This window comes from Quercus suber, unplaced genomic scaffold, assembly GCF_002906115.3.
Source record: "Quercus suber isolate HL8 unplaced genomic scaffold, Cork oak 2.0 scaffold_428, whole genome shotgun sequence".
Classification (NCBI taxonomy): domain Eukaryota; kingdom Viridiplantae; phylum Streptophyta; class Magnoliopsida; order Fagales; family Fagaceae; genus Quercus; species Quercus suber.
Window position 1 is genome coordinate 497,988 of NW_027069879.1, and position 25,449 is coordinate 523,436.

The 25,449-nt window shown below is 35.7% G+C and overlaps 2 protein-coding genes across 3 annotated transcripts; both read left to right on the forward strand.

Annotated features, from left to right (window-relative positions):
• The first annotated feature begins 2,964 nt into the window (after positions 1–2,964).
• LOC111990604 (uncharacterized) lies at positions 2,965–3,438 on the forward strand. The gene has a single exon (XM_024022391.2). It carries the CDS (start codon positions 2,965–2,967, stop codon positions 3,436–3,438), a length of 474 nt encoding a protein of 157 aa, XP_023878159.1.
• A 7,321-nt stretch (positions 3,439–10,759) lies between these two features.
• Positions 10,760–17,817, forward strand: LOC111990603 (70 kDa peptidyl-prolyl isomerase). 2 transcript variants are annotated; one of them, XM_065761770.1, is made up of 13 exons: positions 10,760–11,084; positions 11,173–11,265; positions 11,364–11,624; positions 11,727–11,786; positions 11,852–11,953; positions 12,670–12,864; positions 13,604–13,693; positions 13,816–13,991; positions 14,349–14,471; positions 14,561–14,707; positions 15,435–15,562; positions 15,653–15,773; positions 17,465–17,817. In XM_065761770.1, exons 1-13 carry the CDS (start codon positions 10,889–10,891, stop codon positions 17,558–17,560), a joined length of 1,788 nt encoding a protein of 595 aa, XP_065617842.1. In that variant the 5' UTR covers positions 10,760–10,888; the 3' UTR covers positions 17,561–17,817. The 2 variants fall into 2 exon arrangements, with proteins under 2 accessions (XP_065617842.1, XP_065617841.1); XM_065761769.1 differs by lacking the exons at positions 10,760–11,084; positions 11,173–11,265; positions 11,364–11,624; positions 11,727–11,786; positions 11,852–11,953 and having other exon boundaries at positions 12,685–12,797.
• Positions 17,818–25,449: the final 7,632 nt, after the last annotated feature.

Genomic DNA, 25,449 nt, shown 5'->3' on the forward strand with positions numbered 1-25,449 from the left:
CGGCATGTGGAGGCGGCAGCAGAGGCGTGAGGGCGATGAGGGAGATGGAGGCGTGAGGGCGATGAGGGGGATGGAGGCGTGAGGGCGATGGGGCGATGAGCAGATGAGGGAGATGGAGGCGGCGTGAGGGAGATGAGGGAGATGGAGGCGTGAGGCGTGAGGCGTGAGGCATGAGGCGTGAGGAAGACGAGGGAGATGGAGGCGTGAGGAAGACGAGGGAGATGGAGGCGTGAGGCGTGAGGCGTGAGGGCGATGAGCCGATGAGGGAGATGGAGGCCGGTGAGGGAGATGGAGGGGTGAGGGAGATGAGGGAGATGGAGGATTTTATTTTCAGATGAGGGCGTGCGTGTAATGTAAGTGGGGTAGGTAGGGTAAGGGTTTTTATTTTCTTTATTTTCAATTAGTTTTTGTTAACTTAAGTAATTTAGTTAATTAGTTTAATTTTAGTTAATTAATCTAGATTATCTAATGGGCAGTGAGCAGTGGGCTTCTTTCTGGGCTTCTTTCAAAAAAAAAAAAAGGGGCAGTGGGCTTGAGTAATTTTGCAAGGCCAAGCCCACTTTTACACACCTGATATTATATATATTTAATATAAAATATAATATAATAATATATAATAATATATTTCGGTTCGGTTCGGTCGGTTCGGTGCATTCAAATCTGCCACCGAAAACCGAACCGAAATTTTCGGTTTTTTATGTAATAAAACCGAAACCGAACCGAACCGAAACCGAACCGAAATTTTTGCAACGGTTCGGTCGGTTTGAAGCGGTTTTTTCGGTTCGTCGGTTTTTTGCACACCCCTAATATCGGCAAGTTAGAAAAGGTCATCAAGGGTAGTAAAACATTGGTTGTGTCCCTTTCTAAAATGGCATTCACAATATTAAGTTTGGATAAGCATAAAATGGTAAAAAAAGGACAGATAAGGCTTCAACTCGATCACAGAAGGTGACCACTTTAATTAAATGATGACTCAAATGCCTTATTTGTTCATCGATTTATTAATCTGCTTGACACAAGCACATACAGAAATGGATGTGTAATAAGTAGATAATCAACAATTATTCATTCGTTGGTACTTTGGTTTGACGAAACCAATTCAAATACACTTTGTTAAGAATGGGTCACGTAATTAGTAAAGTTTCTATATTTTTGCCTTTTATATATCTCATTGAATCAGGACTCAGGACTAAGAGGACGGGACCAAACAACCAATTAATCTGTTTTTTTTTTATTCCTATAAAAAACTGTTTTTATTTTATTTAATAAGAACCAATTAATCTGTTGTTAATTTCCCGTTAAGTAAATTTAATGAAAAGTTGATCACTTCTTGTTTGGTCACAAGAAATAATGACAAGCCCCTTTCGGGAAGGGGGGGTGGGGGATGAGTGGTAGAGCGGTAGAGTACCACAATATTCCATATTATAAATTTAATACAAATAGAGTGTCAATTTGTGACGTGGGTTTATTATCAGACCAAAATACTAGAGGTTACTAAAGGTTTTTGGTGTAGATAGAAATCGAGTCATAGATCTTTTATTCGAAAACAAATAATAACTCTGAACTTAATAAATTGTGAGTAGTTATCTATTACTTACATACAAAATTACTGTTATTTTTCATTGTTCACACCACAATTGTAACAAAGTAGCTGTATAATAGTTTGTGGTACTATTTTTTTTTTTTTTTTTGGGTGAGGATTAGCCAGAGATAAGAACACATCAAAGAATGATGATATGGTGATTCCATTAAAAAAGGAAAAGAAAAGGATTACTTTAAGAAGGTTTAGACATAATTTTTACGAGTTTGACACCATTTTTACTATAAATATAAAAATGGAAAAAAATATAAGCTATTTTTGTCCTTTATCAACCAAAGGAGTTTCTAAAAGTACTTCTGTTAATTTTTTTATATAAAAAAAGTTAGGTTAATAGGTGTCTTTAGAGTATTAGTTAACAATTCATTTTAAGAAAATTTTAACATCACTTTTATAGGAAATGAAAAAACTGTCAAAATATTAATTACTTTTTTTTTTCTTTTCTCATAAAAACTTTATTTAAAAAAATTATTAACCTATGTTCTTATGACATAAGGGGGCAAAATTTGCCAAACGGTATGAATCTGAAAAAAAAAAAAAAAAAAAAAAATAGGTGAATGGCATATGTTTAAAGTTTATTATTAAATTGGACTGTTTTTGGAAATCGAATTCCAGCCAAAATCGAGTTTAATATACTCGACTTCCTACCGAGAAATAGCTCTGGAATAGATAAAAATAGAAGTCGAGTACAGTAAACTCAATTTTGGCTGGAAGTCGATTTTCCTATGCTCAATTTTTAAAAAATAATCAAACTAACTAATAAACTTTAATCACATACCATTCACCTAAATTTTTTTTCAGATTCGTACCGTTTGGCAAATTTTGCCGGCATAAGAGGATCTGCTAACATTTTTTGTAAAGAATAAAAAATAAAATAAAATAAAATGTCGAATGTTGAAAAGCCTGAAATCCCATCGGTCAACAAATTCCCGCTTTTCAATTATAGCCCACCTTTTTATTATCAATATCTGTCACCACATGGCCTTTGCCTAGTCATTGGTCAGTTCGTTCTTATCTTTTATTTTCCACTCAGGCGTGCTTTGATTACAAGTCCAATCGTACCATCTTCTTCTGTTCATACCTAACTTTTTTTCCATCACACTACTTTTCGCTCATTGTTTATCTCTACAAAACCATGTCCTATCATCATCGATTCACCGCATGTCCATTAACCAACTCTGCCTCCCTTAATCTCAAATTTTCTATAGAAACCCATTAAAGCCAGTACTCCCAAACCAGACCTTTATATGGAACTTTCTGGGGTCACTTCCCAAATGCTTATTTTGCAATATTCTTCAATCATTTATTGCTGAGCCTAAAAGCCTTAAATTGTGTTCTTTCTTTACCTTAAACAACCACAACAAAGCATGAGGAACAAGGCGCAGCACAACAAGTTCGTGCGGATCATGTCAATACCCATAAGGGCTTTATCAAAAGCAAGAGACTTTTACGTACGTAGCATGACTGGATGTGCCCCAAGAGTTGGTCACAGCAACCCAACTGGGTACCCTGTGATGTTGCCTAAGAGCTTCAGTGGCAGCTCGGCGAGGTCAAATGACAATGATGATTACAGGGAGCTGATTAGAGCTGCCTCGGCTAGGACTCTGACCGATAGGATTGACATGGATATGATCCTAAAGCGGCAGCAGCGAAAGGTGATGAATTCTTCTTTATCCAAGGATTTGCCCAAGAGTGCTAGCGTTGGGATGGGCAGGATCGATGAAGATGGGCCTTGTGATGATTTTGGTAAAGATGTCGGTGTTGGTGTTGGTGTGAAGTCTGATTTGTTGTATCCAAGAAGCAGGAGCTATGCTGTCACAAAGAGAAGTGTTATGATCTGAAAATTTGATTGCCAATTGATTAAAAGCCTATAATAATTTTCAAACTTGTTTTTTTATGAGAGATGTGATAATTTTACTCACTGTAACTCTCTGTGTTCTGGTTACTTCTTACCATATTTGCTGTTTGAAAAGTCTGTACATATATAAGGTGATTTAATTCAAGTGAAATTCCATTTTTTTTTTTTTTGTTTTTGGACAATTCGTGATCAATTAAGGTAATTCAAACCCTGCCCCCATTTTTCTTCTTGTGTCCTAAAAGCAAAAACATTGATGGAGGATGGATGGTGCGCTCTGAATTTGAAGCCCTTCCCTAAAGTTAAACCAATATTGGCACAACTTTTAAGTTTTAAGCGACGATGTTGTCCTCAGTGTTAGGTAATGAAAAGAAAGGACTAGGACTTTGTGCGTTGACATATCTATTCAAATCTCTACTGCACCGACTAATTAAGAGAGGTCTTACTAGTTGCAACCTTCAATCATGGCCGCCCTATAAGGAATAATTTTGGTTTTTAAGAGTTCAAATAGTTTGGTTTTTGGTACAGCATGAATTAAAACTTAAATTTCTTATTTAATAGTAAGAAATTTTATAAATTGAGCTAATTAAAATTTACACGAGTTTAAATAGTTTGAGATAATATTACCTCACATTCTCCTATTCTATAGGATTTTTAGTTTGATGTCCTATTCTCTCCACTTTTTAGTTTGATGTAAAATAAATAAGTAGTGTTTATTTGATTTTTTTTTTTTTGGTTTATCCTGAGGTTTTAAGACTATTGAATTTTTAAATATCACGTATCTTACATATTGTTTAAAAAACCAGATAAGATCTGTTAGTTCAACTGGAAAGTGGAAACTAATCCATTAAAATTGGTCAACATGGATAAAAAACTAAAAACCAAAAGCTAAATTGTTTTCCAGTTATTTGACCGTTCCAATTTTCGAAAGTGTATCTAAATAAGAATATGAGGAAATTGGAAGATTACTAAAAGGGAATTCTTTTTCAAATTGTTTCAATCTTATAACCATCTAGAGCTACTATACTAATTCCAGGCCACTAATTTTACTATAATAACTTTACAAACAAATGTATGCATGTAAGTTTGGATGAGTTTATTTTCTCACAACTTATTCGGTTTATTAGGTAAAAATATAATTATGCTTTAATAAATATGATATTTTAAAAAGTTGTACATTTTGTAACGACCCAAGGAAAAGTGCTAGCCACATCTGCGTCATACCTCAAATAGACTAGTCATAATTAAGGCTCCTTATAGTTGTTAATAAAGCCCATATCTACATAATAAATACCCGATGTAGGACTCATCAGACATCCACACACATCACACAATCAATCAAATTGGGGCATCATAATCTCCCCCACTTAAATCCCTAACGTCCTCATTAGGGCCCACTTTGTGGGGTAGTGTCTCCGAGCCCACACGGGGTTACCGAGCCGGTTCTGATACCATATGTAATAACTAACAACTCAAGGAAAAGCGCTAGGCACATCTACACCATACCTCAAAAGGACTAGTCACAATTAAGGCTCCTTGTAGTCAAGCCCTTTCCACATGGCTCTAGATGATCATTTTGCTCTCAAAACTAAAAATCTGGGATTAGATATGAGGGAATTATTTGCTGAGCTGTTTGAGGAGAGGATTAAGGAGATTGATAAGGACATAGGGAGATTTGATGTCGAAACATATTTGTACTCCAAAAATAACTCTATTACGGGTAAGGAAAATAAATTTGAGTCCATGACAATTAATGAAATTTTCTTGGCTAATGCACAGGCACGTGCTCAACCACAAAAAATAGATTCTTGGGCACCACTCTCTATACTACTTGATACAGCTAACATCCCTGCAAAGGGATCAGCAACATGGAAGAGATTGGCTCGGGATGTCATTGGCATAGATGTTGTTATGACAGAAGCAGTGGGTTTAAAAAGGGGTACACAGCATACTGGAGATCAGATTGAGTTACTGAAGAAGAAGAAAGTTGAAGAAATTTGTTTCTCAAAATGATAAAAGTCACAAATAGATATTGGTGGAGGCTGGTTCCCAGCCTTGTCAGAACCAATGAGTCTTTTATGTTGGAATTGTCGGGGGCTTGAGAACCAATGTACAGAAAATCAGCTTGCAAAGATGGTGCGGGCAAAAGGTCCATCCGTCATGTTTATAGCCGAGACATGGACAAATGAAGATAGGCTAAAAAACATTAAAAAAATATTGGAGTTCAAAAATAAATTTGTGGTGCCAAGGAAAAATAAAGCAGGAGGACTGGTACTTTTTTGGAAGGAGGAGTTTAAGCTTGAGGTGCAAACTTTCTCAAATAATCATATAGACACTACAATCAACAAAAATTTAGAGGGTGAATGGAGGTTCATCAGTTTTTACAGGGAAGCAGACACACAAAAGAGGCATGAGTCATGGAATAGATTAGGGAGCTTAAAGAACAGGGGTTCAGATATTTGGATTTGTGTAGGTGACTTCAATGAAATCACAAGACAATTTGAAAAAAAGGGAGGCTGGTTTCGGCCACATGGATAGATGCAGCCCTTCCATGAGGTATTAGACGAATGTGGGTTCATGGATATGGGTTTTGTCAGGTCAAAATTCACATGGCATAAACACTTTCCGGATTACACTATATGGGAGATATTGGATAGAGTCGTGGCGACAAACAAATGATTTTTAAAATTTCCAATGACCAAGGTTATCATTTGGATGTTACTTCTTCAGACCATAAACCTTTGTGGATAGTGCCGGAGATAATGGAGTGCAGACTAGAAAAACCTTCCCGCTTCGAACAAATGTGGATGTCGGAAAAAGGGTGTGGGGAAACCATTGAGGCCGTGTGGGGAGAGGATGTGGATATAGCAAGGGCAGAGAAAATTCTAAAGAAAGTGGATAAGTGAGGATTGAAATTAACTGAATGGAGTAAAAAGAACTTTGGTAGTGTATGCCTAGAGCTTGAAAAGAAGAGAAAACAGATGGTTTAAGCCGAGAAAAGAGCAATAGGTTGTGGAGATGCTAGGTGGCTGAAAAAAAGTAGAAGCTGAAATAAACACTCTTCTTGATAAGGAGGTGAAAATGTGGTCTCAACGGGCAAGAGTGACTTGGTTGAAGGATAGGGACAGGAACACAAGATTTTTTCATAGCAAAGCATCACAAAGAAGGCGCAAGAACTATATCAAAGGGCTTTTTGACTCATCGGGCCAATGGACAACTCAGCCAAACCAAGTTGTAGACACTGCTGTCAACTTCTATCAGCAACTATTCACCACAAGCAATCCCGAAAATTTGGAGGCAGTGCTGGCCGAAATCCCTTAGATGGTGACAGCAAATATGAATGTAGCCTTGACTAGCACCTTCACAGCAGATGAGGTGGAACGAGCACTAAAACAAATGGAACCTCTCAAATCACTGGGACCTGACAGTATGCCTCCGTTGTTTTATCAAACTATTGGTCTTTAGTGGGTAATGATGTTAAGGAAGCTATATTGTTGTATCTAAATATGGGGTCTCTCCCTAAAACATCTAGTCACTCTTTCATCACTCTCATCCCCAAAGTGAAAAATTTCGAATATATTTCACAATATAGACCTATTAGTTTGAGTAATGTGTTATACCGGGTATTCTCCAAAGTATTGGCAAATAGATTAAAACTTGTGCTCCCACATATCATCTCTGAACAACAAAGTGCATCTCTGACTGACCGGTTAATTTCAAATAATATTTTGGTGGCTTTTGAGACTTTACATTACATGATAAACAATTTCACAGGAAAAAGATGATATATGGCTCTCAAGCTTGATATGAGCAAGGCCTATGACCGGGTAGAATGGAATTATATGGAGAAATTGATGGTGAAGATGGGATTTTGTAGTAGTTAGGTAAAGCTCATGATGGAATGCATAACCACAACCACATACTCAGTCTTAATAAACGATGAACCACACCATCACTCCATCTAGGGGACTTAGATAAGGCGACCCACTTTCACCTTATCTATTTCTCTTGTGTACGGAAGGGCTACATAAATTGATAAATCTAGCCGTGGAGAGAGGGGAGTTGAAAGGTGTTTCTATTTGTTGCAATGGCCCTAAACTAACACATCTTCTGTTCGCAAATGATAGCCTTGTTTTTTGCAAGTCTACTAAAGCGGATTTCCAAAGACTTTTGCACATTTTATCCACCTATGAGCAAGCATCGGGCCAACAAGTTAATAGATCCAAAACAATTATCTTTTTTAGCAAATCAACCTCTCCAGCAATGTAGCAAGCAATACAAGATAGGTTGGGAGTGGCTAGTGTTGAGCATTATGAAAAATACCTAGGATTGCCATCCTTTGTTGGCTGAAACAAGAAGGCAAGCTTTGACAATATCAAACAGCAGGTGTGGAAGAAGATTCAAGGATGGGAAGGCAAGCTTTTGTCACAAGCGGGTAGAGAAATCCTAATAAAGGCGGTGGCTCAAGCTTTGCCAACATAAACCATGTCTTGGTTTAAATTACCCATAGGATTGTGCCCTGACATGGAGGCCTTTATATGCAGATTCTTTTGAGGACAGAGGGGAGAGAATAGAAAAATACATTAGCTTAAATGGCAAGAACTATGCAAGCCAAAAAGTAGGGGGGGGGGGTTGGGCTTCAAGGACCTCTCTCAATTCAATGATGCCTTATTAGCTAAACAAACGTGGAGACTCTTGCATGACACTGGTTCTTTGTTTTACTGGATGTTTAAGGCTAAATACTTCCTTAACTGTTCAATTATGGAGGCAAAGAATCCAAGCTCAACTTCATATGCGTGGAAGAGCATTATTAAGGGCCGAGAAGTCATCAAGAGAGGCGCGGTGTGGAGAATTGGAGATGGGACCTTAATCAGAATTTGGCAGGATAGATGGTTACCTGGTAGATAGATGGGGAAGATTATATCTCCTTGCTGGCTTGAGGTATCAGAAGCAACAATCAGCATGTTTATCAATCCAGCAACTTGTTCGTGGAAGTTTGAAGTGCTAGAAAAATATTTGCTAGAATTTGAGGTAGATGCAGTTAAGTTAATCCCTTTGTGTAGAACCTAGTAGCAAGATAAGCTCATCTGGCCCCTTAATCCGAATGAAGCATACTCAGTGAAGTCAGGATATAAATTCTTGTAGTCTGAATCCCATAATCAATAACCTGGTACCTCTAATCCTGAATTAGTGAAGCCACTATGGCAGGCTATTTGGAGTTTGCACGTCCCAACAAAGGTGAAGAATTTAGTTTGGACAGCTTGTCGAGATGCTTTCCCATCAGAGGCCAATTTGGTGAGGAGAAAGGTGATTGAAGATGCAACATGTGATCTATGCCGAGAGTGTTAGGAAGATGTGCTCCATGCTTTGTATAAATGCTCAAAACTGATGGAGTTTTGGAAAGAAAATCCAAAATGGCAAACTAGCTATATTCACAAATGCAAAAGTTTCTTTGATATTATGGAATTTCTTATTGCAGAAAATCAGGACCCTGCTCTATTCTCCATGATAGCTTGGGCATTATGGAATAGAAGAAACAATCTTCGCCTTGGTAAACCAACAGTGGTACTATCGTAGGTGTTGAAACAAGCAAAGGAGTGATTGCAAGAGTTTTCTCAACAACCAAACCCAGCTCCCCCATCCACGGTCAGACCTACAACTTGTTGGAGACCTCCTAAGAAGACATGGTTCAAGGTGAATTTTGATGGAGCATTATTCTGTCAAGAACATAAGGCTGGCATCAGAGTGGTCATACGTAATAAGGAAGGTGCAGTCATCGCCTCCCTATCACAGGAGATATGCCTGCCTTTAACAGTTTTAGAGGTGGAAACCAGCTAGAAGGGCCCTGGAATTTGCTATGGAGATAGGAGTACACAGAGTGATCCTTGAAGGAGATTGTGAGATCCTTATCAAAGCACTTCAGAGTAACAGCCACTCATTGGCACAATTTGGACACCTAGCAGAGGATGTTAAATACCTTGCCTCAAAGTTTCAAAGCTATAATCTATCCCACATACGTAGGCAATGTAATGTCGTCGCTCAGACTTTAGCTAAAAGAGCGATTTTGAACCATTATTTGTTAATTTGGATGGAAGATGTTCCACCAGACGTTCCATCTGTACTACAGGCTGATTTAGAAGGCCTTTCTTAATAAAATGCCGAGCCTTTTTCTCAAAAAAAAAAGAAAAAAAAAAAAAGACAATTAAGGCTCCTTGTAGTTGTTAATAAAACTCAGATCTACCTAGTAAATATCCAATGTGGGACTCATCACACATCCACACACATCACACAATCAATCAAATTGGGGCATCACACATTTTCTATCACATAAGCAATTTAATAACTAAATGCTATGACTTTCTTAGGATATGAAATTGAAATCGTAAATAAAAAAATAAAGGAGCCAAAATGTGCAATTTCCAACCACCATAGTAAATACAATTGGTGATGGGTTTGGCTTACCTCTAGTATTTTTTTAATTTGACATATTCTTTTGTTTTAATTATACAATGACAAGTGGTAATATGTTTAATCTCCACATTTTATTTAGTTAGTGGATGATATAACAATTTTTCATTAAAATAAAATGAAATTTCAGTTATAAAAATACGAGAGGTAAGCCAAACCGATTGATGATAATACCCTTCACAATACACTTTCAGATTAATTAGTTGTTAATTGTTGGTCATAGTCTACACCAATTGATATGCATATATTTTTTTTAATAAGAATTGATATGCATTTTTGTTCAATAGGTTATTCACGGTTGGGTTTGACAAAGCAACCATAGTGTTTTCTTCTTTTTCAAACATTAATGAAAAAAAAAAAACACGAAAATTGGGTTATTTACATATGGCTTGGTATTAATTAGGTGAATTGTATATATAGAAGTTCAAGTTATATACATAATAAAACAGTAAAATTATCAAAATATTAATTTAATAATAAATTATTATATAATGTAATATTATTTAAAATTACACTAAAAAAATACAAAAAAGGTATTGTTGATATTCGAAGAATATTAGAATATATATATATACTCAATGAATATTTTATAGTCCTATTTCACTCCCCTAATTTAGATATTAAAAAAAAAAAAATCCAATTTCACTCTCAATTTTTATGGGCCGTTAATCTAATTTATCTGACACTTGATTCTTAAAAAAAAAAAAAAAATTATCTGACACTTGGACACTCGATCCAAACCCAATTTTATCCTACTGATGAGCTGTCACTAATCACCATCGAGCATACAGTCTCTCAGTCATTCAAAAACGTGGAAACTACCAAGACACCCTTGTACGACTTCGAAATAACATGCATACCCAGCACCGTGATTCTCAGACATCCTGGTAATTCCCAAACTCCCATAGTAATTATCTACTAAACTCACCGGAGAGAAAACCTCAACGCTCTGTACTACCAGGCCCAGAATGGTGACAGAAAAGGCAACGAACGTGTCGGAAATCGAGGACGACGAGGATGACGAAGAACCCGGGGAGGTGATCGAATCAGCACCCCCTCTCAAGGTAGGCGAAGAGCGCGAGCTCAGTATCTCCGGCCTCAAGAAAAAGCTCCTCAAGCTCGGCCATGGCTGGGAAACCCCTGAGCTCGGTGACGAAGCCACTGGTACGGTACTGTACAACTCGCCAATCACTCTCGTAGTTTCTCTTGTTAGAAATGATTGATATTGAAACTTTCGAATCAAAAAACGCAGTTCATTATGTTGGTACTTTGCTTGACGGAACAAAGTTCGATTCCACAAGAGATAGAGATCATGATGAGCCATTGACTATAAAGCTTGGTCACGGTGATTATTTCTGATAATTTTGAATTTGTTTGCCGTTTAATTTAGCTTTTAGCTTAATTTTGCTTATTAGCAAAGTTAATAGGGGTTGATAATGATAGGTGAAGTGGTTAGTGGATTGGAACATGCTATAGTTACAATGAAGAAAGGTGAGACTGCTTTGTTCACATTGCCTCCTGAATTGGGCTACGGGGTCTCGGGCAGCCACGGCGTTGTTCAGCCTAATTCGGTTGTTCAGTTTGAAGTGGAACTCGTATCGTGGATAACTGTGGTGGATGTTAGCAGAGACGGTGGAATTATCAAGAAGATAATGGTCAAGGGAGAGAGCAATGAACAACCCGGCGATTTGGACCAAGTTCTTGGTACTCTTTAAAATTTATGAAATGTGTGGATTGTGTCAATGTCAAGCTTTATTTGCTTTGTTTGGAGATGCTAAAGTGGTTTTTGTTGGTAATGCACTGCAGTGAAGTATCGCGTTGCGCTGGATGATGGTACTATTGTTGCAGAAACTTCGGAAGAAGGAGTTATACTTTTCAGATGATAAATTGTATGCCAATTCATGGTGATTAGAATTAACCTTTTGGTTTTTTTTTTTTTTTTTTTTTTTCAGGTCATCTTTGTCCAGCATTGCAAAAAGCAATAATGACCATGAAAAGGGGAGAGAAGGCCAAATTAGTTGTTCAACCTCAGTGTATGTCTTTGTTCCTTGTTATTAACTAGCTATGTTAGAACTTATGAAATTCTCTTTAAGATAGACGGAGACAATGGGTGTTCTTGATTGTAGTAATTTTACCGAGATGCGAGAGATAGACAGAGACAAGGGGTGTTCTCGAGTGTAGTAATTGTACTGAGATGCGAGAGAGATTTAAATAACAATGGTGAGATAGATAACTAATGAGTGTCTAGACTTTTGTTGCTGTGTGGGTTTAAATTTTCTGCTGTTCTTAGGTTTGAGTTTCGAGGTGTGTTGAGACTGACCTGTTACCCAATCTTCACTTCAATAGTTGGAGTGTGAACCCAAATTGTCCATCACAATCCCACCACCTCAATGTTACAAAATATTCAGAAATTATGACTAGTTATGTTTGAGTGTAGTTTTGTAGGTCATGACAAGTGCTTCATAGGTCATGTCATATTAAGTGGAGTGAGAAAGTAATCATATGCTTGAAACGTATGTGCACTTTTTGCGAGGTTGAGTTCTGTGATCCATATTATCAACAATCCTTTCTTATTGATATTTTTGGGCTAGGTATTGGCTAATCAGTTGTTTTTAATTCTCTTTTGATTTACATGGAAGCCAGATATTTTGATAAAATAATTTCAACTTTTCTTGTTCATAACTTTGAAGATTTCAAGATCTTGTCCGAGGTTAAGCTTTTTAACTCTAATTCTTAAAAATGATTGTAGATGCCTTTGGAGAGGAGGGGAGGGACGCAAATAATGGGGTTCATTCAATCCCCCCGGGTTCTATACTCAACATTGATGTGGAGTTGGTGTCTTTCAAGCCTGTTATTGATATTACTGGTGATTCCAAGGTACTTAAGAAAATTTTAAAAGAAGGTGAAGGGGCTGTCATTCCCAATGAAGGTGCAACTGTTACTAGTAAGTATAGTGATGCATATGTCATTAACTTGAGCAATATTGTCAAAATTGACTTGGACTGGAAAGTTATGAATGATGGAATTTACTTCAATCTCAACTAGAATTAGAATTTTAAGGGTCTATAAATAAGATATGAAATTTTATTTGGTAAATTTTAACATATGCAGTCATACTCAGATAATTCGATGTTCTTTATACAAATTGTTCTTTTGTTCATGCAAAGAAGTAATGAAATAACACAGATAACTACTTAAAGTCATTTCATATGCACCTGGTGTGCAGAAAGCTTCATACTTTTCCCTTATAATTAAGGCTGGTACTCAAAGCTTAGTATTAAACTTGGAAAAGTCTTGAATGTGTATTGTTTATAAATCTTCCAATCATATCAAAAAAATACATTTTTTTATTATTATTATGAATCTGATGTATCTCTCTACTTTCATGTGGAACTCTCTTAATTAGAAAGTAAGAACAAGAAGAAGAATATATGAAATGAGGTTCTAGTATAATCCAGAGTGAGCAACCGTGGATAAAAAAAAAAAAAAAGAAGGTAAAAACATTATGGTATGATGCACAATGAATAGCATCAATAAAAATTTTCAGGGGAAAAACAAAATCCTGTATCTGGTAAAAGTAAATTTAAGTGGGTTCATATGTTTTGAAATACATTATGGGCCTGAAAGGAAAGGTCATGTGATTTTATATATGAAACTGTTATTCTTACTTTCAACTTTTTCAGTTAGCTATATGGCACGGCTAGAAGATGGCACTATATTTGAGAAAAAAGGAATTGATGGAGAGCAGCCTTTGGAATTTATCACTGATGAAGGTCAGTTTTATTCCTAAAACTCTTCTTGACATCTGGACTATGTTATACTTTGTGTTTGTCAAATTATCATGAAGAAAACTTAAACTCAGCTTTGACTGGACTTTGCCTTTTGCTGTCTGTAGAGCAAGTGATTGCGGGTCTAGACCAAGCAGTGGCAACAATGAAGAAGGGAGAACGGGCAATATTGACCATACATCCTGATTTTGGATTTGGAAGCAGTGAAGTAAGGCAGGATCTTGCTGTAATTCCACCATCTTCAAATGTATTTTATGAAGTTGAAATGATAGATTTTACTAAGGTAATAATTGTTGTGATCAAATTGTAGACATACAGATAAGATGTTCTTTGCTTTCTGAAATTTTCATAAAATTCTCATTACATTTTGGGATAATTTAATTTTATTTATTAGAGAAATCTCATCGCATTACAGACAAGATGTTCCAATTTGAACATTTTTTTTTTTTGTACATATATAGTTTTGGACACTTTTTTTTTTCCCAAAAACAAGATTTTGAGGATGTTTTTCATTGTAATCTCCTCATGTATTAACCCTAGTATATGCTGCTAGATTGAATGTCTGGATCCTTTCTATAATATATTTGTCTAATTTATGTCGTTGCCTACTTATTAGTTTTTATTTCTCTATGGTAAAAAGGAAAAAGCACCATGGGAAATGAGTAACAATGAGAAGATTGAGGCAGCTAGAATGAAGAAAGAAGAAGGCAATCTACTATTTAAAACTGGGAAATATCAACGAGCAAGGAAAAAATATGACAAGGTAACTCAATTTTTGCATGTGTGATGCCTAAATTAATTGTTCATTTGAATAGCTTCAAATTTGAGAGTTGCTTTATTGTATTCTCCCAGGCTGCAGACTTTGTTAATGAAGATGGATCCTTTGAAAATGATGAGCAAAAGCTTGCTGAACAATTAAGAGTATCTTGCTGGTTGAATGGTGCAGCATGTAGCCTCAAACTACGTGACTTTCAGGGAGCAATCAAGTTATGTTCAGAGGTAAATTCTTAAAAAAAGAAAAATAGAAAAGCAACCAATATTTGTCTGGAGGAGTAGAGCATTGTGTCACTTGAAATTTTTTTTTCCAGATAGAGAAAACTATGCATATTTACTAGTGGAAGGATTGACAATAAAAGCAAATTTATAATAGAGATTATGCATAGCATAAAAATTGAGCAAAGCAACACAGTCTGGTCCCTGCCATTGCTGTTTGTGTCAAAACACAGCCATTAGGATCCAATGATGAGCTCTCTGAATTCAGGAAATTCCAACTAATTTTCATCTCAAACAATATGGTGGTGATCAAAAGTTTGCTAATCTGACTACTTTTTCACCTTGTGGGCTCTATTATGGGGCTTGGAAGTTGGGTCTAGCTCTTCTGAAATTATTGCTTTCGCAACTGCTGTAATCACAACTCTTTCATGGCATGCCACATGATTTCACAGGCAATTCAATAATTTTATGGAGAAGGGATTAATTGAAATTATTAATGCTCTTTTCACTCCCTCCCCCCCAACCTCCCCCAGCCCCCAAAAAAATATAATATGATGGCAGTATATATCAGTACCTAGATATGGACATTACTACTGGTGACAGATTGGCAAATACAGCAACCATAAAAAATGAACATAGTGGAGCTTTCAACAGTATAAGCAGTTTCTTTGTATAGAGAGTTGGAATGTCAGGAAAGATGTAATCTCATTTTATAAATTCTGATCTCCATCAGGTGCTAGACATTGAGTTCCACAATGTGAAAGCTTTGTACAGGCAGGCGCAAGCCTACATGGAAACTGCAGATCTGGTCTCTGCTGAATTAGACATCAAGAAAGCTCTTGAGGCTGATCCTCATAACAGGTAACTGAAGGTGTTTTAATCTGCTCAACGTGTGATTGAAAGTCTTAATATTATGGCACTCTGTCGAACATGGTGTGGTTCTATCTCCAGGGAGGTGAAGTTGATTCAGAAGAATTTGAAGCAACTTCAAGCTGAGAGCGACAAGAGAGAGTCAAAGCTCTACATGAATATGTTTGCACATAAGACAAGGGACACACCTGTGGCTACGAAGGTGAGTGATGTTTCTCTTATTTTATTAGCTTATAATGATCATAAAGTTGGAAAATACTATGCAAGTTTTGGCTTGCGTCTGGAAGTACCTTTCTTCTGGAAGCAAGAAACTTAGGTGGCTAATAGATACATTTGATGATGGAACTTGTTTTTCACAGTTGTAAATGGCTACGCATGATTCTTAACAGTCACCAACACATTACCATAACCACTACACTCACATCACCAGATTCACTGTTTAGGGCACTTTTAAAGCATATCCACATTGCGATTGTTACTTGACTACCATAAAAATCTTCATCATAGTGATTGCTACTGTAAACCATGTCAACATCATTACAATGCAAGCACCACCACCTTCCCCGCCCATGCACTATTGTTACCATCCTTACCTATCTTCCTTCATTACTGCCATATCTTCAGGTACCATAAATTCCAGTCTCTTCGCTACCACCTCCACCTTAATTGCTACTGTAAATATCATGCCAAGAATTATATGTATTTTTTCCCATGATTTATCTTTTTAAGAATCATCAAACATTCATGTTTTGCATTTTTTACAAGTTTAAATACTTTGGCATGATGGTACACTGATAATTTAAAAATACTTGGGAAAGAAATCTGCAGTTAAAGGGCTTTTTAGATGGTGAAAGGTGAACCACATGGTGCATATTACCTCTTGAATCACACTATTGTGTGCAGATGACCATAGGTGTGATGGGAATTAGTGAAATAATGTCTGTATATACATTTCCGGTAGAACTTGAGGCATGTATCTGTCCTCTTTAAAGGAATCATCTAAAAGACATTGATGCAGGACAAAGTTGCAAAAAGAGCTTGTGTGCATTATAAAGAAAAACAGAACAACCTTAGATTTCAGCACCAAGAGCAGCCTGAACCCTAGAGCTAGAGTTTCCTGGCACACCACCAAACTTTGTAATATCTTATATCTCCAATAGAAATTTATTTATCAAAATAAACATACCAGTAATGTTTCCTCTAGGACCTATAAATAGAGTTCTAAATTGCATCAAATAAGAAAGTAAAATTAACTTATAAATTTATAATTAGAATAGCAATTGAATCCCATAATAGCTTAGCATCAATTTAGCATCAATCTGGATCACTGGAATCAATCAAATATCAATCTTGTCACCAGACATCTGTCTCTCAACGTAATATCTGACCTTGAAATGATATATCCTAGAAACCTCACAAATGATTTTGTGGATTAAAAGGGGAAAAAAAGGATTGCCTCATATACCAACATGAATGAAGTCAATCAGAATTTCATAGGGATGTCTTAGTATGCACCATTGTATATTACAATTCTCTTAGTTGAAAAATTGCTATTGATAAAACCCTAGAAGATTTTTCCACTTTTTGTTTTTGTTTTTTGTTTTTGTTTTTGGCTTAGTAAAGTTACCCATGCAAACAAGGGGTCACAAACCCTTGGCCATTTGGATTTAACTTATCTATCTACCTTTCCGTTTGTATGTTACGGGTTGCATACAGAATGGAGTATCTTTGGTGCTGGAGAATGAATTAATTTCAAAAATGATTATGAATTTTTTATTTGAAAATTTTTCTCTATATGTTACTTTCACGGAATATGCTGGTTATGATCACTGAAGTTAGTGTTATGGATTATTCACAATATCTGTTGTGGCTGTTTCTTGTTTATTCTGGCAGAAATTGAAGGTTGAGAAAGCAGGGGATGATAAAACAGATGAAGAGGTCGTGGGAATGAAAATGGAAAAAGTTGCTGATAGTTCTGCCCACTCCTGATGGTGGTGGAATGGCTGTTGATTCTTTTGGAAAGACTTGTTCATGAAGCATGCGATGTATAATGTACGAGAAACTATAGAGCCGCAACTGTAATTACAGACACAGGAAAGAAAATATTCAAAAATTGTTAAGCAACAATACAAATGAGTTAATCCAGGTTTAGATCTGTTGTTAATTTGGAAAATTTTGTCCTTAAGACTTTAAAATCATTGTCAATATGATCCTCCTCTGACATAAACTTTGTAGTTTTAGTTTTAGCCAAATCGTTATCCTCTTCTCTTTTCTTGTTTTTGTGTCTTGGTTGAAAGCATGGATTCCAATGAAGAATCTATGTTAGCGCATGTCCAGCCTTGTTCATCCTGAAATTGGGCAACAATCGCTGGAGGGCAGGTCAATGTTCATTTGGGAGCAGGGTGGGATGAGACAAGGCACGACAGATAACATCTCTTTTCACCTATTACTAACATCTAAAGCTTTTTATGTTTAGGTTTTTAAATTTATTTGCTTGTGTATAACTTTTTAAAATTTTATTTTTTTCGATACAATTATATTTTAAGTAATTTTGAGTAAAAGGTCGGATAAGTTAAGTCAAATTACATCAGGAGGATTGCAAATTGCATTTGCCCCACCTTGTCGGGTCTTAGTTTACCCGGCTCTTGTTTTGAAGAGAGGACACAAAACTAATGATTTGACCTGATCTCTTTAACATCCATAGCTCCATGGGAATCCTAATTTTATTTCCTTAAAAAGCTAAAATCTCTTAGAGGGAGGGTGTTTGGACATGTTTTCATAACTCATAACTCTGTTACTATTACTTATAACTCAAAAATTATGAGATTTATGACTGAGCGGCTTGTTTGAATTTTATTTCCAGTTATTGTTTTCATCACTCAATTATCTGATTTTTAAGTGATGAGTTATGAAAATTGAAAACACATTTGAGGTGTTTTCAGTTTTCATAACTCTGTTTTCAATAGCATTAACTACATACGGGTCCCACGGTCAAAGTTAGCCACAATTTTTGACCCTTTTTTTTTTCTTCACTGGTTCGGTGAGTTTGGTTTCTTCATCTTTTTTTTTTTTTTTTCTTTTTCCTTTCACACTAGGTGGCTTCTTCTTCTTCTTTTTCTTTTTTCCTTTCACACTAGGTAGCTTCTTTTTCTTTTTCTTTTCTCCTTTCACACTAGGTGGCTGCTTGCCTGCTTCTTCTTCTTCTTCTTTTTCTTTTTCCTTTCACATTAGGTGGCTTCTTCTTCTTCTTTTTTTTCTTTACCCTTTCATGCTGGGTCTTGCTCTTCTTCATTAAGTTGTTGTTGTTGTTGTTGTTGTTGTTGTTGTTGTTGTTGTTGTTTTTTTTTTTTTTTTTTTTTTTTTTTTTTTTTTTTTTTTTTTTTTTTTTTTTAATTGGGTTCGGTGAGTTTGGATATTGGGGGTTGAAGGAAAAAAAAAAAAGAAATTAAAAAGCTGCACCAACTTATAGGTATGGGGGCCCACAAATAGTTAAAAATTTTAAGTGATGACAAGTTGAGTAATGGTGCCAAAAAGACTTCGTGTAGGGAGTTGACGGTATTTTAAGTGATGAGTGATGAGTGACGAAAATTGAGTGATAAGTGATGAAAAAAAAATCCAAACAGGGCCTTAGATTTTCAAAATTGATAATTCATATTGAAAGTCATCTTCTCAAGTTTGCAATTGTATTCCATTTCTTATTGGCCCCGTGAAAGAATCTTAATCTTGTTTTAACAATAGTTTTAGTTGGATTTGTCATTAAATTTTATAATGTTGGCTGCTTATGTAATTTATGAAATATTAGCTAAATACATAAACAATCCCAGCCTACAGAAATGAGATTTGGCTTTCAATTTTATGCTTGAGGTTCCACATCATGTTCTCTTTTGTGGAGCAAATACTAATTTCACGTTTCTGATTTACATGAGAGAGAGAGAGAGAGAGAGAGAAAATAGTGCATACTGCATACACTTCTTTTTTCAACAGAACATATATAAGCAGCTGAAAACATAACATAACGAAACGATATAACCATAAGTCCATCAATCCCTTCTCTTATTTTTCCACCTCACTTTCTTTCTAATAAACAAGAAAAAAACGGAGACAGTATGTAGTAGTACTAGTCTATAGACCCTATACTTTATAGTCTAAACACCAAAACTGCCTTGCAACTCATCTATCCTTGATTATTAAATGCACACTTCACAAGTTCATCACATTGAGTTGACTCGAGTACTAACAAGGCATCAGAGACACTATCGATAAATTCAGGTTCAGGGCTGGGTCCGAAGTGGCACTCTTCAAGAATTTCCCGAAGCTTCTGAAGAGCTGACAAGGACACCTTCACATTTTCTTTCATCATTTTATCACCAGGAACAAGAAGTTCAGAATCTGGGGTGATGAAAAGTCGAGCAACACGAAATGGGTTTTGAACAAGAAGATTGTGATGGTATTCCATGAGATATGAGTTGGTCAAAAGCTTAGTCAAAAATGCACAAGCACGCATGCAGAGTAGTACATCCCTTGTATTTTTAGCCTTTTCTAAAACCTTCACAATACCCGTAAGCATTATGACAAAAATTCTTGTATGGGTCTGAGAGTTGGTACGTTCAAGTACCTCGTTTAACAAATTGACATGAATCAATTCACCTTGACCCTGTTGGAGAGCTTGACCAACCCAATACACAACACTTTCCTTAATGCTCTCAGAGCTAAAGCTCCACAACAAAGTTCCCACTATAGCCTTAAAGCAAAGTGCTTGACCTTCACTCAACAAGCTCTTGTCATCAACAGGAATGAACTTGTTTAGAGTTGCTATAGAAACACATATCAAGTTCTCTTCCATGAAACACTTGATCCTGTTGTCACCCAATTGCATGTTCAAGCCGATGGCTTGTGAGAATTTGAGGAACAAGTCCTCAATAGCATCGTGTAGCTCATGAATCCCATGTTGAGCAAGGATGTCCAAGACAATTTTCGATACCCAAGTGTGAGCGAAAAACGATGGGTCTATGCTATACACCGCAAGCAATTTGAGGATTTCGATGACTTTTTTGGCAGTGTCAAGTGGAACGTTTTGTCCTCTGTTTCTCCAAACTAATTCGAGCAGAGGCATCACGGATGAAGTATTCCGTCTCGCGAAATGAATCTGTCGCATTACGGTACCGAAAGCACGGTCCCTTACACCAGAGTCTTCAGAGAATAAATCTGGGAACTTGGCCTCCAACACCGGGTCGAAATTCATTTCCAATAGCTATAAAAAAAAAAAACTGTATATGGTGAAATTCTTCAAGACAATAAGAATAAGGATAATCTCAAACCCTCCATGCATAGTAAAATTTCAGGATTATCTTATCAAATGTGAATTTATAAATTATGCATAAAAGATTATAAGTTTATGAATTGAATAATGAAAAACATTCGATTGATACGACATTTAAAATACATGTGAAAATCATAAAGAACACATAATCTAATGATGAGATTTTCAAAATATTAATTTAATAAAAATTAGTATCGAGTAGTGCAACACCACACATATAACTTGAACCCAACTCTCTCTCTATGATAACAATAATAAAATTTTCATACAAGGAAAGAAGAGCATGCATGAAGGAAAAATGAAAAGAAGTTTCCAAAAGATTTTCTCTCTCTAACTCTGGCTACTCCCCGAGATACACCATATTGTGGGAAACAGATATAACTGTACAATTAAATATTACTATTACTACTTTCAAAGCACAAATCCTGATAAATCATTGTTTATATATATAGAATGCAGCACAGATAGAACAACACAGAGGAAACAAACAAGTAGTGCAGGCCATTTTAACCAAAAAAAAAAAAAAAAGGTAGTGCAGGCCATGCAAGTACTTAACATCAAAGATGAAACACATATAAATATTAATTTTACCAGGCAAAATTCCAAAATTCCAATAGTTAAATACGAACTATTACCATATAAAATTACGTACTAAGATTAAACACATACTGATTTACCATATTGAGCATTTAGAGTATGACAAGAAGGGAATTAACACAGCAGAGAGCAAAAATGGGAAAATGAGTCGCACCTTAGTCCTTGAAGATTCAAGAGTCTAATAAGCAATGTGAGAAAAAAATGATGCTAATGGAAACGGTATATATGAGAAAAATGAGAATGAGGCAAAAGGAATGGAATGGAAACATGATATTTATAAACGTTTGGATAATTTTCTAGTACCAAAATGCCCCTTTTCATGGTGAGCAAGAATGAGCTTGGCTCATGCACTTCCATGGTTCCATTGCAAATTTGTTGCCCAAACAAACCAGGGGCATTCATGGAAGATAGAAATTAAGGTGGTGTCACCATGCACGCGCGGTAATAACTCTCTTACAATCTTACCGTTCAGGGGCTTGAATCAAAATGATCAAATATAATGTTAATCGGGATTTCGATTTAAGCCATGGTTCAAGTGTGGTTCTTTTAAACATTTGCAAAAACCAGGCACTTTATAATTTGCCCAAAAAACAAAAACAAAGAAGGTACGTAGAAGAAATGAATAGAGAGGTCTTCATGGATTATATGCGAGTGAATATAGGAGAATCAGTGACGGCCAAAATATATAAGTCTTTGCATGTTTAAAAAAAAAAAAAAGACTAGAAAGGAATATTTAGTTATTGGGTGCAGAACCATTTAGCTGAAGTGAGTTGGTAACAGAAATTTCCCTAAAAATGAGGAGATAGTTAGTACAAGTCGAAGTACAGAGAGACAGAGAGGTTGTGAGCTAGGATTGCTAGTGCAACAGCACACTGTATCTAGCTATCATCTGCCACGTTTCAACGTTACGTTCTGTTGCGATATGAAGTTAAGATGGGTAACAAGTAACAAGTAGCAACAATACTGTAATTCAGGATGGCTATATTTTTAGGTGCAACCCATAAGAACTTGAAGAAAATGAGTGTGGACATGAGCTAGGGAATTTACTTGCGTAGGTAACGAGGATGGTAGGAAGCGTGAGAAATGTGATATTTAAAAAAAAATAAAAATAAAAAAATCATGGATTGACAAAATTGTTCACCAAAAGAACTTCAAGCTTCTTGTGATTCCACTGTTATGGATCCCAAGCTTTAAAAAATAATTGTAAATAGATATTAAATTCGGGTAAAATAATTATAACAAAATAAAAATTGGTGTAATACTTTTCCTTTTTGACTTAGGGTTTAATATAAGTAGTGGCAGAGTCAAGATTTGACTTGGGGGGGAGGGGCGGAAATTAATATGTATGATACACACAGTTAAGCACATTTATATATATAATAGTTGAGACTGATTTAAAAAAAAAATTAAAATTATTTATTTGAAATGCTAACAACTAAGTAATAGTTTAAAGTAAGAAAGCCCACCAAAAATAGAATATTGTTGTAATGGCAAAAAAAACAGTTAATCAACTTGTGGAAATAAATGAAGGTTTTACTGTTTACTATCACAATAAATTTGTTTAGAGGTGGGAAGTCAAATCTGATGAACTAAGAAGGTTTATGACATAGAATTGAATAAGAAATGATGCTTCTTCTATACATTCACAGTTTAAGAACTGGTTAAGAAAAAATACAAGTATTGGTTCTCGAGTCTAGTCTGAGGTTGGGGTTATAGATGGATAGATTCTTTTCTTTCCTTTTCTTGCCTCCTTGGCATCTGAATCTTCCTCTTGCATTTATATCCAGTTACAACTTATCTGAATCTTACACTTGGAGAGTTGAGATTGCACTCCTAGAACTCTTGTCCCATACAGAACATACTAGCAAGGTTTACCTATGATCTTAGCTGTGCCACCACTATTCATGGTCACTTCCTCATTAATGCGGTCATAAGAGTGGTTGTCTTGTATTTAATGCGAATGAGATGACTTCTATACCATCATTTTTTCATCATTCTCGTATTTTGTGCCAAATTTGCTTTCTTTTCTTTTTAATGTTTTAACTTTATGCGCCTCACATAACTAGTACTTGGCCCCAAGGTTTGAGGTGGATCCTTGGAAATAACCTTAACTGCCCATTTAAATTAGATGCGGGATCCTCGTCCCCACAATTGCATTTATCTATTAAGGACTTTTCTTTCACATGAATAAGTTGAATTGTGATTTGTTTTTTTCAAAATTGGATTTTCATTTACAAATGAAAATTAAAGATTTTTATTAGTTAGATAACTATCAACTAAAATTTAAAAAGATTATGTTGTTTTTGTTAATATTTAATCATAAAAATTCATACTATAATAATTAGACTCACGGTACTGATTAACTGCTAAGGTAAGGTCTTAAACTTAAAGTGCTTTGACACAAAGAATGTATGCACACATGCAAGCACATTGCCCAAGTCAGTAGCAAATGGTCTATATCACACACGTCCAATGTTGTGTGCTGATAGCGTGAGGCTCCCTTTGTGGGCTTGGTAGAGTGGATCTTGCTATGTGGCTTAACCTGGGGCATGGCTGACATTGGGAGTGTCGTTAAATTTGACAGCATAACAAGTTTTGGACATTACTCACATTCCATTAAATAATAATATACTATCATCAAATTTCAAGCTGTGTTGATATAATTTTATACTTATATCAACAGTTTTCCAATTTCTTTAAAACTTTCCACAGTTTCTACGTACGTTTTCTTTATAATTTCTAGATCTACGCATAAAAAATTTCTACATATTTCAAGAAATTGAACCAAATAAAATATATAAGCAGCTAAAAACATAATATGACTGTTGAGAAGAAAGAAGAACTACAAGTTGCTGCTGAGATGCTAGTTACTGTAGAATTAAAGCGGCTAAAGCTACAAGTCGTTTTGTCTTTATGTAATAAGTAGCTCATAAGCTAAAATAGTTTTTGTTATAGTCTACTAAAGTAATTGTCACGTGCTGCACGTGCTTCTTGTGTTAGTAAGCTAATATGTTTTCTGTTAGCATTACTGTTTGTTAGTTAAATTTGTTATAACTGGTACCAGCTTTTGGGTTTATGTATATAAACTTAATCTCATCAATAATAATCATTATGCATTCTTCAACATCAATTATTTTCTCCTTTGTTTTTCAACAATAACAAAACGATATAATCATAAGTCCATCCCAACTCTTATTTTTCCACTTCACTTTCTTTCTAGTTGTGTTTGGCATTTTGTGTGAGTCTCGTGCATTGTTCACGAAACTCGTAAGTACGAATTTCAATAAATTCTTCTTTAAAACTGGATTTTACGGTATTATTCACATATTTAAAAATTATTTTATTATAATGTTTTCAGTTTTCAATAATAAGCAGTTTTTAAACAGACCTTTAATAAACAATAAAAAACCCATAAGTAGTACTAGTCTATAGACTCTATACTCTATAGTCTAAACACCAAATCTAACTCGCAACCCATCTATCCTTGATTATCAAAATGCACACTTCAGAAGGCAAGAGGAATGGAATGGAAACATGATATCTATAAACGTTTGGATAATTTTGTAGTACCAAAATGCCCCTTTGCATGGGTGAGTAAGAATAGAGGTTTTTAAGGTAATAAATTAAGAGTAAATATATCATATACAGTCTTCACAAGTTCATCAACTTGAGTGAAATCGAGTGCTAATATGGCCTCAGAGACACTATTGAAAAATTCTAGGCTGGGGTCGAAGTCGCACTGTTGAAGAATTTTCCGAAGCTTCTGAAGAGCTGACATGGACGCCTTCACATTTTCTTTCATCATTTTATCATCAGGAACAGAAAGCGCAGAATCTGCGGTGCCGAAAATCCGAATAACACGATATGGGCTCTCAACAAGAAGACTGTGATGGTATTCCATGAGAAATGGGTTTGTCAAAAGGGTAGACAGCAATTCACAAGCACCCATGCAGAGTAGAAC